Source organism: Artibeus jamaicensis, unplaced genomic scaffold, assembly GCF_021234435.1.
Source record: "Artibeus jamaicensis isolate MK-2021 breed Jamaican fruit bat unplaced genomic scaffold, CSHL_Jam_final contig_797, whole genome shotgun sequence".
NCBI lineage: Eukaryota > Metazoa > Chordata > Mammalia > Chiroptera > Phyllostomidae > Artibeus > Artibeus jamaicensis.
The window spans coordinates 5,408,148-5,425,471 of NW_026521977.1; the positions used below are offsets into that span (position 1 = coordinate 5,408,148).

Genomic DNA, 17,324 nt, shown 5'->3' on the forward strand with positions numbered 1-17,324 from the left:
GAGGCCCAACCCCAAAGGCTCAAAAATGGCTACTTATTAACCGAGTCTTAGTACCCCCACCCACAAAATATCTATTAATTACAAAGGGAAAATTACTAATTTTTCAGCAGATAACTAAGCTATCAGGTTTTACATCATTGCCAATGGGGAAGGTAATGTATGCCCCTGTGGCTTTTCTTTTGTGCCATTTCTGTCAAAACCACATAATCTGATTCTAATAAGAAAACACCAGCTAATCCAAATTGTGGGGCATTTTACAAATAACTTGAAGACTAAAAAGACATGAAAAATAAGTGCAACACGCAATCCTGGGTTGTATCCTAGACAGACCACCAAAAAAATGTTTTGTTATAAAGGACATTATTGTAACAATTGGTGAAGTTTGAGTTAAGTTAGAGAATAATGCTATAATTTCCTGATTTTGACAACTGTATTAAGGTTATACAGAAGACATTTTTTGGTGTTCAGGAATTAAACACCAAAGGACCATCATCACTTCCACAACTTACTTTCAGGAGAAAAAAAAAGTGCAGAGGATACTGTGGAAGCACATGGCAGGGGCACCTAGTCCAACATGGATATTCCTCAGGAAAGGCTTGTTGGAAATAAAAACCTTATTTACATCTAGAAAGATGACTAAGAATTAGTCAGCTGAAAAGGACATTTCCCAAAGGAATATCACAGATTGTGACTAAGTGTGATCACCGCGTTTCCCCGGCACACTGTGTGACAGCATGGGTCACAAAGAGCTACTAGGCAGGTTCCTGGGGGCTGCCAGGTGGGGGAAGAGCGGCGGCCCCAGAGTGGTAAGTGCAGGAGTAATGAGAAATGGATCACGGGGAGACAGGACGGAGGAGTAAAGGATGTACAGGGACACTTCCAACAAAACTTCATTCTCTCTTCAATCCCAGCTCTCCTCATTTTTCAACTGAATGGAAAATGTCCCAAGAACCTAAGCATTTTTTTTAAAAGAAGAAAAACTTAGGCAATGCCTTCATTATTAAGGAAGGAAGGAGGGTAACTAGGTAGGTAGGTAGGTAGGTAGATATATAAATGTTGAAAATAAGTATTTTAAATTAAAAAAATGTTGAAGGGGCAAAGGAGTATATTTCTCAGGCATTGTGTAATCAGAAAATATGGATTTGAGTCTCATGTTATGGGACCTTGAACAACGTACTTAAAGTGTGAGCCTCAGTTTTTTACAGCCTCCCTACCTGTAAAAAAGATTTAATAAATTGTAAAGATTACATAAGGCAATGCTTGTTTTTACCCTGGTGTCTAATGCACAGAAAAAGCTCAATATATGAGGTCTAACCAGAAGGCATCCAGCCACGTAATATGAAAAATCGAGATATTTATTGAAGAAGCAAGGTACAAGAAACGCTGTAAACAGGACAATGACACTTCCGTCCTCTTCAAAGTAGGCACCTTGGGACCTCACACAGTTCTCGCAATCACCATCAGGCGGCCCATCATATTTTCCTAAATCTCATTTATGGTCTGAAGACTCTTCCTTTTCAAAGGTAGGGTTTGTTTGTTTGTTTGTTTGTTTGTTTAGGGAAAAGCCAGAAGTCTCAGGGTGCCAAATCTGGTTTGTAGTTAAGTCACCTGGGTGACTGGATGTTTTCCTAAAAAACTCTGCAGAAGAGGTGATGCACGAGTGGGCGCATTGTTGTAATGAAGCCGCCAATCACCAGCTGCCCATAGCTGCAGCCTTCTGAATCATCCTAATAGTTTCTGCAGAAGAATGTTCACGCTTAATGCAAAATTTGATGCAGATTCATTGCTGTACTCATTCAGTCATTTTAAAAGCTCCAGCCACACAGTACACATGCTCACTCAGTGGCATCTACCACCCCCACTGACTAGTACAGTACAGTTGTCACTGTTCACACATGCACATTCCAGTCCACTCTCCTTGGCTGTCAGGTTACACTGATGTACTGCAAACCATTCTCTTTATATTAACAGTGGCTAGACATTTTCTGGACAGACCCTGTACATACATCATTATTGATTCAAAATTTTCTTCACAATCCCTATTCCTTATCCTTAGTAAAAAAAAAAAAAAAAAAAAAAAAAAACCTTGAAATGTTTAGTATTATAATTCAGTTACTATATAGGATAGGAAAATCAAATGAAGTCTAACCACCTTATCAAAAACACAAACTAAAATCTACCTATACAGGTTCTATACAAGTTTTATAATCACACTATTATGGCTTTTTCATCTTACAATTCTAATGAAATTAAAAGAAACTCTTCCCTTTCTCCCTTCTTTCTCCTCTCTCAAAAAAAATGAATTAATACAAACTCAAGGTTAAAATAAGAAATTAGAAGATGACAGTTTCATTACCCAGATAACAACTACTTATCTGGGCATATTAAGTTTGGTGCCTTTTTCAATGTTAACCACTTAACTTGTCTTGTATAAATATTTCACAACTGCAACTTTAATTCACAGTAAAAAAGTATAAATACAAGGTTTAAATCTATTAGTCACAATCCATTTTGGCACCATTCTGAATAAATAGCTATTGCCAGGCATAAAAGTAAGTCATTAAAGCAATTACTAGGATCTACTTTAATAGAATATTACAAGGGTTTCCATTAAAAAAAAAAAAAAAGGAATGCAGGGTATTTTGTGACAGACCAGTAAGACAGCTGGAACAAAGCTGTCAAAGCAACAGCTGTGTACTATGTACTGTTCATCTAAAACCACAAACTAAAGCAACCCATGTCAGACAACTTCATCTGACTAGCCTACTCAGTCAATGGCGCCTTCCTGAAACTGCTGCAAAGAATCTAACCAACTACATAATTTGCAATGATTTGAGGAAGGAGAATAAAACAAAACAAAATATCAGCCTGTGTCTTTAACACCTGCTACAGGTGTCTATTGTAGCACCTGCTACAATATTGTAGCACAGAACCAAACTTCCTAACAGCAAGGAAGTAATCCCAGAAATGAATCATTTGATGAAGTTTGAATTAGTAACTTGCAATCTCACCAATTCCTACTCCATTCTTCCCTTTGAACTGAATGAAGAGTACTTTAAAATAAAACACTGCAGAGGTTATAAGAAAATTTTAACATTAACTAACTAGATAATTTAAAAGTACTTCATTCAAACCAAGTGGCTGGCATGGAAATTTCGTGCTAATACCAGAAAATAAATTCATATAGTACTCAATGAAGCTACTACAACCACCCATTTAAATGTCTGCAGTTCTTAAATTACCAGAACTACACCTTTGCTTTACATTTTATTTCCAATTTTTTATTTCTAAAACCCACGAATCCTTTTCGAACCTTAGGTTCACTTCTTCCTCGGTTTATACACCTTCCTGTGCTTGCACACAGGCATCTACCTGCATAAGGTGACCTTCCCTACTCCATTTAGTTGGCACAAGTTCAGAGGTAAAAGGGCCCAAATTACAAATTTAAGTAACATATCTTTCCCACAAGATTTCGGAAACTTAGTATTTCATCTATACCTCACCTTCCTTTGCAGTTTGACTCGATTACCTGCTTACTGTTCTTTTCCTTTCAGCTAACAAACTGCTGACTGTTCTGATCTCAACCACATGTCATCATTTAACCAAAAACAAGACAGTAAGAGAAAACCCACCAGGAAATAAAACAAGAGTAAATAAACCTTTAGACCTCACTCTTAGGCTGTTTTACATTTCCTGAATCAGAATTTTCAGAGAAAATTTAAAATGGGACCATCTTCTCTAAAAATTATTCTGAATAAGACTGAATGCTATGGATCAACTGCTAAAACTTCAACGAAAACTCAAGATTCCAATGTGCACATGCCACATGTACAGAACCTTTAACTACAGAGAAACTACAAAACCCAGCTATTTGTCCTCTTTGGTAACTAGCTGCTACGGAACCGTACCAGATACCACTCCTCGTTCCTGAGACCTCTTTTTATTTCCAACTATTTCCTCTGTCTTGCTCAAGACATAACTCTTGTGATACTAACAGGTATTTGATTCATGCTTAGTTCTATGTAACCAAGGTATGCCCGATCTATTATTCTTAAAATCTAAATAAGAATAAAATATATAAATACAACAAAGGGGCAGACACAAAACATTCCAAATCTCTAAATTTTTCTACTGAAATACTTGTTTTACTTGTAAACATTCTAGTGTTCACAGTATTTAAAATACAAATGCTGAAATGAATCACATAGAATGGTTGCCTTGTCTAAAGCCAGTCACACAGGGGCTGGACCAAGACCTAAATGTCTTGGCTTGCACAGATTTCATACTTCACTTGCAGGTGACTTTACACTGCTTCAAGCTGCTTTTTCTCAGATAAGCAGTCTATGAATTTTCCCAGGTCCCGGACATCTTTTTAAAAACAAAAACATGGCAGCTATGGTGTTCAATTTTATAAGGCAACCACAAGGAATAAGCTGCTCAGAAACAACTTCTACTTTTAAAATAATGTCTTATACTACTCTCAATGCCAGAAAAATAAAGCAATTAAAAAACCTTCATTAAGCCTACATAAATAAAAGTTAAAATAGATATGAAATATAAAATGATTTTAAAAGATTTAAAACAAAGTTATCTAAATTATCTCACAAATACACAATTTCACATATACAATAAATGTAAATGGACTGAATTCCCCTACTAAAAAGACAGAGATTCTCAGGTTTGATTTTTAAAGATCCTATTACATACTATTTACAACAGCTTACCACAAAATGACAAAAAATAAAAAAATGCCCTGGCCTTTCTGGCTCAGTTGGTTGGAGCAACCTCCTGTAAATCAAAAGGTCACGGGTTCTATGCCAGTCAAGGCACATGCCTAGGCTGCAGGTTTGGAGCTTTGGAGCTTTGGTCCCCAGTGAGGGCACATGAGGAAGGCAACCAATCAAATGTTTCATATCAACATTTCTTTCTTTTCTTTCTCTCTCTCCGCCCCCCTCGAAAAAAAAGTACAAATGAAGTGAATGCATATAAACAAAAAGCAGGAATGGTAACATTAATATCGCAGAATAAATTCAGTGTAAACTTCAACACAAGACTGATACAAATTATAAAAAATACATAGATGTAATCATCATAACATTTTATATACCCAAAATGTAACATCAAAATAAAGGAATACTAGAAAGGCAAGAAAAATTAAAGGTCCTCATAGGAGATTTAACAAATGTATTTCACAGCTTCACGGGTTAAATAGGCAAGAAAAAAAGGAAGGCTATAGAAGATCTGAATAATACAATCAACAAATTCCATTTTAATAGAATTGTGTAAAACATTGCACCTTATGTGATACAAATAAATGCTCATTCTTCTCTCATGTTCTTGGCATATTTACAAAAATCCGTTTTATACTGGACCACTACATTAAAAATTATTAATGTTCCAAAGCACAGAGAACTTACAGGTCACATTTTTTGACAACCCAGGAAAGCCAGCAATCTTTAAAAGGTCAACTCAGTGCTTCACCAAATTCAAATTACTCAAACATGAAGAGGATACTCAAACTCAAATGCAAGTTACAGTCAAACCTCAGTTCTCAAACACCTCCCATCCGGAACAATTCAGTTCTTGACCAAGTCGTTCACAGAAAAATGTCTCTGTTCTCGATCTGACCACTCTTTCCTGCTGACACTGTATTTTTAATGGGAAAAAACAATTCAGTTTTCAAACAAATCACTTCATGAACAGACTCCCAGAATAAATTGAGTTCAAGAATCAAGGTCCCACTGCATCTTAGAATTGATAAAAAGCACAAGACTGCTTACCCAAGGAAACAATGCAAAATTAGTCTTATAACCCCTTTCCAAAACTCATTAAGGATACTAGACTTTGTAATGATGGAAGCTAAGAAAACATTCTGTCCTCACTAGAATTCCTTTTAAAATATAAATTATAGCACATAATACACCTAGAATACAATAGTGAGAGATGGCAATCTCCCTCATCTTTTTGTAAAAAGGATAGTACAACAAAAGTTCCTATGTTAAGTCATGAAAGACCAATACACTATGCAGTATAAAATAACCGTACTTCGGATTACACAAACACACACACACTCTGAAGAAAGGACTCCTTCTGCTTCTAGATCATTCCAATTTCTCTATCTCCAGTAAAAAAAACCTTTGCCTTGATCTGCATTTTACAGCTCAACACACACACACACACACACACACACACACACACACACACACACACACACCCTCCCCCCAGGCTCTTCTACTTGCCTCAGTGCAAAAAGCTTAGACTGGAAGGATAACAAACTTGAAAACTATCCCTTTTAACCTTTTCTCTTTCTCTCAGCCAAAAACCCAAATGCAGCTGAATGTCTTAGCAGACTTAATAGAATTTCACATTTGTTGAAATCCTGCCCCTACTGATACTCCAAAAATTAAAGCTTCCTGGTGTCAACCCACCCTTTGGCATCAAAAAAAGAATGAGAATCTCAGTGGTCATCAGTAATTCTGAAGGCTGGCCAGTTCTTCACGCCCAACCCCAAGAACAGCTAAGATCAACTCTGTCTGGCAGAAAAAAAATATAAAAAACCCACACATTCTGCCATACAAGAAAAAAAAAAAATCAATGACACAGAAAACAAATTTGACAAATTCTTCTAGAATGGATACTATCTTACCCTTTTCACTAATTAACATATTATAAAGATTTCAGAGAATCAATGCACAAATAGCAGATATTCCACAAGATCATTGAGAAAGTGAAGACACAAATGGAGAAGAAAACCTCCCGCGACCCGAGCGTGTTCCCCAGTTTCCCAGGGAAAAACTAGTGAACGAAAAAACTTCTAGTTCCTGACTGTTTCCATTTCCAGTGATAAGAAAAGGCTACAAGTGCAGGAGCAGAACACCAAGTATTCCTGCAGAGTGGAAACTTGAGACCCGCCTGATAAGGGCCAAGCCATGGAAAAGAAATAAAGCAGAACCGCCACTGTTTTACAGTACAAAAGCGCCGGGACCCAATAATTTTATACCCAGCCACATCATTATTTAGCATGCAAAAGTAACTATAACCTTAGATATCTTCTCAGTAAAAAGTACCTGAAAATGTCCTCTGAATTACAATTCATTTAAAAACTTGTTGCTGAGGACTGCTTGTAAGCACTGAAACCAGTTGGAGTGATAGACACGGGAAAAGCAATAATCCTTAATGAGATTCACACCATTATTTTTTATTATAATAACAAAATAAGCTGCCAAACACAAAAAACAATCTTTTAAAAACAATTCAATCACACGATTTTAGTTGCTTTAAATAAGGGCACTAAAGAGGTGGGTGGAAACAGAGCGAACGAAACTGCTGAACGTCTTTGTTTTCCATAACTGAAAACATGATTATTCTGATTTTCTAATTAAATGTTTAAGAGAGAAATAATTTTAAGCAGTAAAAAATGAGAATCTACCTTACAAAATCACCCCAGAGCCCTGACCAGTGTGGCTCACTTGGTTGGGCATCATCTCACAGGGTGAAAGGTCTCTGGTTTGATTCCAGGTCAAGGTGCACATGACGGACAACCAGCTGAAGTTTCTCCCATCGACATTTCTCTCCCTTTCTCCCCGTCCCTGCCCCCCACTTCCCCTCTCTCTAAAAAGAAATAAAACCTTCAAAAAAAAAACACCACAGAACACAGGAGGAAAAATCTACATAGCAAAAAAACAAGATTGGTACAGTGACTGAAGAACATAGCCAAAACCTGTATTGATTTAACTAAATTTATCAATCCTTCCCTTGAAAGGCATCTGCCTACAAAATTAAGCAGAAATTTTCTCCTTAAACAGAGAGAAAACTGGTCCCCTTTTGGCCTCAACTTTGTGCCTTTAGACTTACTTACTCTAATTCGGTGGCTAGCCAGAATGATTATGAAGGCCAGATCTCATTAGCAGAACTAAGTAAAACAAACTCTGCTCACTGTCATTATCCAAAGCAGGGCCAGAGATGTTACCTTCGCTTACTCATTCAAGGTGATTATCAGCCCAGTTTCTCTACTGTGGTTATCATCTTCCCCTTGATAATCAATAATATCTTACAGGCAGATACTCCAGCTACTCGAACTTTCAGCCACTGGTTTTAACATCCGTTTATGACGCACGCTTGAATTAACTGTTATCACGGCTGAATGATTTTCTAACCCCGTCATTTTATCTATGCTTATTAGTCAAGAATTCTACCTTAAAAAAATCCCTTCCTCCTTCATTTACTCACCACTATGGAGTAGCAGATTCTTTCTTTATAGGCAATTATCAATTACTATCTTTATATTTCAATGATCGTATGTATACTGTCCCACGGTGAGCCGGCGGGAGTTCTTACAGACTGACCATTATGTCCTCAGCCTGTCACCGTCACTTTGCTTTCTGAGCACTTCATTTCCACAAGACGCTCCAGGCTCATCTCAGGCTCATCGCCTGTCCTTCCCTACCGCACCCTGGGACCAGTCATCTCACCAAAGCTCCTTTTAGTAAAGGGGTTACTCAGAAACCAAGTTTGGGCTGTCTGTGTCTTCCCTGCTAATGTGGGAAGTGCCCACTGTTCCCAGCTAGGCCCTCTCAGCAGACAGAACTGACAAAAAGATACCTAGATGCGTGTATTTCTACACCTATCCCTGTACCTTTTAAACCATGAGTTCATGCCAATATCTTCAATTCCAATCACACATCACGGAGTTTGCCCTGGCCAGTGTGGCTCCGTTGGCTGGAGTGTCATCCCACAAAACCAAAAGGTCACAGGTTCGATTCCTGATCAGGGTACATACCTAGGTTGTGGGTTTGATCCTGAGGTCCAGGCCCCTATGGGAAGCAACAGATCACTGGTTCCCTTTCACATCAATGTCTCTCTCTTGCTCTCTCAAATCAATAAAAATGTCCCTGGGTAAGGATTTTTTATTTTATTTTATTTTATTTTATTTATTTATTTTCGGAAAGATGGGGAAAGGAAGGAGAAAGTGTGGGAGAGAAACATCAGCGTGTGGTTGCCTCTCATGTGTCCCCCACTGGGAACTGGCCCACAACCCAGGCATGTGCCCTGACTGGGAATCGAACCACGATCCTTTGCTTCACAGGCCCGCATTCAATCCACTGAACTACACCAGCCAGGGCAGGATTTTTTTAAATAAATAAAACATCAGTGTTCATTCTAGGCTTTCCCTTTTCCACATTTATAATTCCCTTCTCCAACAATCAGAAAATGTACCTTCCATTTTTCACAATTATATTTACTTATTTGCTTAGTCCTAGCATAAGAAATTATTTCAAAATTGTAAACCCATTCTTCTGTGACAGGGAAAAAAACTATTAACTAGGGTTCAACATTTGTTTAAATGTTTTTTGGGGGGTGAGGAGATGGGGGGGTTGGTCCTTATCCTAAGGACACAGTCCAAATACCATGTTCAAAAGCTGCTTAGTTTTTCTTCTTCTTCCGTTCAGTGTGGTCACGTTACTCACTTGAAGAAATGTTTGGTTCCCTTGTTTCTGAATCTAGTCTATCTTGGGATGGTTTTTTCTTATGACTCAATTTTACTGGTGTTTGCTGTTTATATACTGAGTGTGTACACCACTAACATGGTTCCAAAAGTGAGAGAGGCACCCTCAGAAGGGTCACCACCCCCATGACCACCCACCTCGAAGGACAACCAATCTCATTCATTTCTGACTTCTTCTTCCTGCGCTGTTTTCATCCCAATGAACAATATGTGTTTTTCTCATTTCCCCTTCTCTCTTATACAAAAGGTAATATTATATGTACAGTAGATACTTTAATACTTTCCTTTTTTTCACTGAACAAGATACCCTGCAACCAGTTCATAGTGACCCTTCCTATCCTTCTTGTAGCTGTGTGCAATGCTCCACTGGGCAACTGTATCAGAGCCTATTCAACTCCCCCCCATCCTATAGGCTACTTATCATTATTTTAATCACAAACATGCTGTGAACTCCTGCATGTGTATTTTCATCCTTGTTGGAAATGTATCTTCATAATAAATTCCTAAATCTGGGATTATTGAGTCAAAAGGTAAGCACCCATGTAGTCAAATCAAAACGTATCTGATGTCTCCTGATACAATGCACTGAGAAGAAACCATCATTTTTGTTATTCTGGCCCCCAAAATGCATAACCTGAACCTAACCATGAAGAAACAAACTCAAATTGAGGAACCTCTACAAACAACTAACCTGTACTCCAAAACTGTCAATGTCATGAAACACAAAGACTTTCCCCACCCTCCTCCACTTTCAAAGTTACCAATTCATTTTCTTAAATGAATTAAACAGACTAATTTCAAACCTCAGGAAAGACCCACAACACTTTAGCAACACAGATGAATTAAAAATGCCATCTCAGTAATTAGCTGCCTGTCAAATTTTGAAAGATATGGAAACAGAATGCACTGCATAACCTGAGATGTTCTTTTGCTATAAAGGGCATTTTGGGGACATTTCACAAAAATCCAAAAAAGTTCTAAATATTAGATTAGTAGGAAGTCAACTCTAATTTCTGATTTTAGTTGTATACTGTGTTTACGTAAGTAAATGCCCCTATTTCAGGGAAATCTATATGGAGGTATTTAAAAATAAGGGGCATTATCTTCAACTTAAATGATTCAGAAAAAAAGCAGTGTGTATACATACAGTGTGTATGTGGGGGAAGGGGTGAAACTAACGGTAAAATGTGAGCACTGGGGAAATCGGGGTAAAGTTATTTTAAAAAGCAACACTGGGTGCCTGTCATTTTGACATTTACATTCATATTTCTGGTACCAAACGTTTCTTACTTGGGAAGAAGCTCCTCCTACGGGAAAAACATTACTATATGAGATGACAGGGAAGGTGGTTGGCAATATTAAACTAATACATACAAACAACGAATTCTGTGACTATAAAAGTTTTAACTAAACTAAAGACAATGCTATTTACTGCTAGGTAACCAATAAACAATCACACTGCTTTCATAAAACACTAAAAATAAAACATAATTTATAAGGTTACAAGGAACTAAGTCCAATTATATCTCCAGCAGCACAATTTGACAACCTATCATTTCTTTGCTTCTTTCAGAACCAGGCGGAAAATAGGAAAATAAACATATAAATCTTTATCTTTTTCATAAAAGCCTGGGAGACACATTTCTTTGCAAATCAGAGGCCCACCAAGGACATTACTTTAAACTAAATTTCAACCCCAAATACAGACTCGTGGCTCTACAAAGTAATTTAAGATCAAGGCCTTTCAGGAAGATTCAGTGACTATTAACTCCACATTGTCTACAGGCAGAGTGAAAGTTTTTCACTCATCACTTTTCAGTAAAGAAGGTACAGTAAAACTAATATTCTACAGGTTCTTCAATTTTACCATGACAAATAAAAAAGGGGGTGTGTGTGGTAAATGTTCATGCAGCATCACAAAATCTGTTTCAATTTTAAGAGATCTATTTTATTTTGAAAAAAAGAACCCTTAAAATTAAAAAAAAATACAGCTGTAAGAAAGTTTCTTTACCTTCCCCCACTTTTAAAGTCACCAATTTATTTTCCAAGGTGAATTAAACAGACTACTTTTGTTTCAAAGCTTAAGAAAGACCTGTGACACTTTAGCAATACATGAATTAAAAACCCCATCCCAGCCTGCCCGTCAAAAGCAGGGTTTTTGAAGTACTCGGCAGAAGTGTCCTCACTACACTCCCAGGAGCAATGGGAGGGGACACACACACACACACACACACAGGGTGGAGCAAATAAGAATGAGTTTTTAGAAATCCTAGGTTAGAATTTCCTGGTTTCTCCTCTGACAAAAGCAGTCACCTTCTGTAAGAAGACAGTGCTCTTCCCTGAGTACCTGGCGCTTGTGTCCAGTAATCGCCAGCAGAAGAACCATTTTGACTGTTGCCAGAATGAGGACATCTCTATTAACTACCACTGAGAGAGAGGTCTTATTTTTCAGTGCTAACAATTCATCTGTAAATTGCTATGAAAATGTAAACCAGTAATCTGCACACTAAAAAGAAGCCTGCAGTATAGTTTCAAATTCACAGATAAAAATAATTTTAAATGATTTGTAATTGTAAGATGTGTCTTCAAGATGTCCCAAGAGAACAGCAATTCATGAACCTCAATCTTCCCATGTGGATCAACTAACTGTGAACACAAATACATTAAGTCTTGAAATCTCTTTTAGGATCTCTGCTAAAAAGCATTCAGCAAAAGACAAAATCTAGGCCTGACTGGGGTGGCGCAGTTGTCTGTATATCACCCCACCAAGCAAAAGATCACTAGTTCAATTCCTGGTCAGGGCACATTCAAGAGGCAACCAATCGATGTTTCTCTCCCTCTCTTTCTCCCTCCCTTCCCGTCTCTATAAAAATAAATAAATAAAGTTATCAAATAGTTCCTAAAACCATAAGTTTAATTTAAAAAAAAAAAAAAAGACAAACTCCAGGTAAAAAGCAATGTCTGCATCAGGTCCAGCCTGACAAGTTGTAGGACTGACTGAAATTCAGTATGTGAGAAATCAGCTACCCCCTATACAGCTCAAAATCTGACAAACTACTGAATTAAAGTCAGGATGCTTAAATAAATAACAGAAGCTGGAAAATTCCTCTCTTTATTTCTGCAAAGCATGTTTGGTCTCTTCTCAGAGAAGCTAGATTAGCATTAACTCAAAACCCCAACGATTACAACATTAGTCCCCAAAATTAACCCCCCGGTGATAAAAAAAAATTTCCCCAACTGGAAATGGGATCAGGACTCGTCACCTCAGGGCAGTGAGCAGGGATCACGAGGATGAGGGGTGAAAGGGGAGGAGAGTGTTGAAGACTTTAAGAGACCAGATTATGTCTCTTACCTTTATATCAAGGAAAAATGAACAAATCACCAATGTTTGTTTTGGAGGAATGAGATACAGAAATTAACAGCAAATAAAACCAGGTAATAATTATTACTTACTCTGTACATGGCACTGTGTTAAATGATTTGTATGTATTATATTATTTTTTCCCAAAATTGTGCAGGTACTACAATTAGTTTCTTTTTCATACAAGAAAGCATACTTGGAGAACCTAAGAAACTTAACTGACACAGAGCTAGTTAACTAAGTAAGAACCTTAAATTTGAAAGATGCAGAGATTTGTACAACTAAACCCAGTATTTCGTGAGGAAAGTGAAGCCTTGAAGAGAGTAGGGAGATTAGATATTCCCCACTGTCAACTGAGTGGGAAGCCTGAAACCCACATATCCAATGTTCTCTCTACTTCACTTTCTACGACGTTCTAAATAATTTCCTAACTAGAGGTTATTCACGATTTAGGAATTCCATTTACCAAGAGAACTTAAAACATTTTCCAAAAATCTATGAATAACATAAGGGAGGTTCAAGTACACACATATACTCTTAACAACAATATTTTATATTTTCTCACATTTTATGATTTTATATTCATTTTAGAGGAAATGCACCTCAATTAAGTAATTATTGCCTTAATTTCCTAACTTGCTGCTCTTCATAAACATGGAAGATAACAAGTAGAGCTAACGTTAAAGAAAGTCAGGGCTAAAGGCAAAGTTGTTTTTAACTTCTCCACTCCCAAATTCACTATATTTTCCTGCTCAAGATTATAAATAGGAAAAATATATATTAAACACTATAAAAACACTTTTTTAATTTCAAGAGTCTTAAAAAAAATAAAACCAATTTGTGCCATCTTGAACTCCTCCAAAAAGAACAGACTTCCGCTTGCTAAGCTTATTATCCTCCTGCTGGGTCCTCTCCCCTCCAATGACTACGCTGGACAATCAAAGCATAATAAATTTCAATTTTCCGGGAGTCAGAAAATAAACAAACAGCAGTTCTATTAAGCGTACAGGATAGTCACATTAGCTCCATAACCTAAGATTAATATAACAATAATAAAAACAGTAATGCCTGTAGCCTTACTATGGACTAGACACTATTCCAGGCTCTTGACAAGTTAACTAATTTAATTTACACAACAGTGACATGTGGTACTTTGTATTTCCCCAGTTTACAGATGGGGAAAACTGAGGTACAGAGAGGTTAAGTAAAATTGGTCTATGATTACATGAAACTGAAACTGTCCACCCTACGTTTCTTCCTTTCACTGGCCCCAAGTCAACTGCCTTCCCCACACCCCCTCCTGCCTGCCTCCTCTCACTAGCATATATGACTCCCCATACTCAAGCAAGACATAATATCTCTCCCCACTACCCACCCTGTATCGTGCTTTTTAAAAATCCTCACCCAAGGACATTTTTTAATTGCTTGCAGAGAGAAGAAGGAAGAGAGAGAGAGAGCAGGGAGAGAAAGAAACATTGCTCAGCTGCCTCCCATGTACACTGGACCAGGGTTCGAACCTGCAACCTAAATATGTGTGCCCTGACCAGGGATTGAAACCTCAACCTTTAGGTTCACAACAGGGCTCTCCAACCACCTAAGCCACATAGTGCTTTTACCAACCAATCCTTAGCAAACTGACTTTTCCCTGATTCTGAATTCCCTTTGCATTTAAATGTGTTACAGAACTGTACACATAAAAACTTGTAATAATAGCCATCATTAATGGAGTACATACTACAGGAAGTTTCCCATAAAGGATTATAAAGAATGTGCGATGAAACCCAGTTTACTAAAGAGAAAACTGAGGCTCAGAAAAGCAACGTACTTTGGCAATGTTCTCACAGTGAATAAATAACAGAGCAAGACCAGGCACTTAAATCTGTATGACTCCAAGCTCACACCATTTCTCTGTGTATAAACATCTGTGTTCCCGATGCATACGTGCCTCCTCTATTTCTTTTATACCTTCTAGAGCACCTAGGTCCATTTATATTCATAAAGGACGTATTTAACAAATGAATGCTAGAAAATCATTAGAAAGTCATCAAAGGGTTCCAACTCTTTAATTAAATAATTCACTTAAGCTCAGGTTCATATACATACAGATGGCCCCTTCCTCCCAAAAACTAAAGAAACTTGTGGTTTAAGTCTTTTAGGTAACATTCTTAATTAATACTGGAACCCAGTATTAATTACTGACACTCCTTGACAACACCCTCGTCCCCATTAACTGCAATCCCCAAAGAAAGGGTTAGCTATAAATTGTTTTGCTTTGCCATCAGTAACTTCAAGTCTGTCTTTAGCTCCGGGGAAATAGCAACATGATAGCATCCCTGCTTCTGCAGCCTGCTAAACTTAAACCAACCTCACCTCTTAGTGTAATTTTTTTTAACCCACTAATGGGCATACTGTAAAATGATCATTACATAAACATCTTCTCTTCCTGGATATAAAGGTTTAAGCAGCAGTTTTTTTTAATACCTTGAACTACAGTAACATCAATTACTTTTCATTTAGTCATTATGAAAGGTAGCAATCACATTTACGTTTTAGTATTCTGTATTTTAATGTCACTATAAACATCACGTGAAACAAAATAAGCTATTCCAGTATTCCAAAGGACAACAAATGGGTGGACGTAAACCAGAAATAAATATTTCACCAAAGCCTCTTAACAGTACTCATGACATACTAAGAATACCTTTGTTACCTGTTATAATGAGGTACCCTCGTTCTCTCCCAGCATACACCACACCTTTTATGTTGACAAAAGCAGCGATAACTGGGTTTCACTTTTTAAAAATCCCAAAAATGATCATTCAAACCTCTCACCAAGAATGAATCCCAAGAATGAAGAATTTCACCTCCCTTTTCTTTACAACCCTTGACTTTCCGCCTCCAGCTACCAGAGAGGGCTGGGGGCGGGGGAGAGGGTGGTTGGAACGGACAGAGAATGCTCGACTGGGTCGGCCACCTCCTAGCCTGGCCCATTCCAAACTTTACCTTGACACACCTAGGAGGAGGAAAGCACCAGGAATTCCTGGGAGATGGTCTCGCCCATATCGGAGAACATTCTTGTCTTCCTAGAAGCTACCATTTCCCTGGGGCATTATCACACACTCCCACCCGGGCATATTACCTAAGAGACTACTTAAAAGAAAAGCACACGCACAAAGAGAAACAACACAGTGCTTGAAGCGAGCAGCTCCGGCTCAGCGTGCGCGGAGAACCGGGAGACCACGCGGAGCCTCAGCCAAGTTACCACTACGATTGCACCCAAGGTCCAGGAGATGGCCGGAGCAGCTGAAAACCCAGCGCTGGGGGCTCCAGCCCCACGCCCCGGCCCAGCCCTCCCCGCAGGAAGCCCAGCCCAGCCGGGCTACCGCCTGAGGGCACGGGCCTCCGCCAGAGCGATAAGGTGGATCAGCGCTTCCTACCGTCCCAGCTCCGCCCTCCGGGGCACATTCCTTAGAAGCACGATTCCCTGGACGCCGACTAGGGCGCCAGGCAGACAGGAGCGCGGCATAGCGGGCGCGTAGGGTTGGAGAAAAGAACCAGCCTCGCTCCCAAGCCTGTCGGCCCCCACCCCTCGCAGCACCTCCGGGGCGGGGTCGCGGCAGCCGCCTCGCCCCAGGTAGCGCGAGCCCCTGCCCGCCACCCCCCCAAAACCCCAGGGCAGGCCCGCTCTAGGTACCTGGATAAACTGGATGGTGAGCGCCGACTTGCCCACGCCGCCCCCGCCGACCACCACGAGCCGGTACTTCTCCTGGCCGGAGCCGTCCCGCCAGCCGGCCGCGGCCATGGGGACGCCACCGAGCCCAGCCCGGCCACGCCGAGCCGCCGTCCGCCCTAGGCCCGGCTCCGGGTTCGTGTGCGCGGCCGGCGGGCTGCGGGCGAGCAGCCTGGTGGGGGTCCCGGGCGCCCGGAGCTGCTGGGAACGCTGGTGCGTGCGGCAGCGCAGCGCCCGGGCTAGCCAAGTCCCACAAGAGGCGCGGAAAAGCGGGATAACCGCAAGGACCAGGAGCAGCAGCGGTCGAGGGGCGCACTAGTCCACCCGTCTCCGTAGCGCCTGGCGAACGCAGCCTCCAGCGCCGCTACAAATGGCCGTCTGGGGGCCGGGCTGCTGCGCTGAGGTGTTGCATATGCATGAGGGGGCGTGGTGGGGAGGGGCCAAGTGGGCCGGCTGAGATTCCGGAGCTGAGATTCCCGAGCTGACCCAGGGCTCAGACCTCCAGGATGTTGAGTGTGTGTGTGAGTACGTGAGAGGGAGAGGGTGTCAAGTGAGAGTAGGAAGAAGACAGTGTATCTTCTGTGTATGTCAGGGATTGTCAGGGATTATGTGCATGAAAAATACAGTATGTGAAGGCATGTGTGAAAAATAGCACTGTTGTCATCTTAACTCCATTTGTGGGAGAATAAATATCCTGTTTGAAGAGTACAGATGGTGACCGTGATTAT

The 17,324-nt window shown here is 39.8% G+C and overlaps 1 protein-coding gene across 1 annotated transcript in view; it reads right to left on the bottom strand.

Annotated features, from left to right (window-relative positions):
- The window catches only part of RRAS2 (RAS related 2), a 77,569-nt gene extending 60,595 nt beyond the window's left edge, over positions 1 to 16,974 (bottom strand). The window contains exon 1 of the mRNA XM_053673015.1: positions 16,561 to 16,974. Within this exon, the coding sequence (XP_053528990.1) occupies positions 16,561 to 16,668 (108 nt within the window). The 5' untranslated portion in view covers positions 16,669 to 16,974. The remainder of the gene's footprint in view (positions 1 to 16,560) is intronic.
- Positions 16,975 to 17,324: the final 350 nt, after the last annotated feature.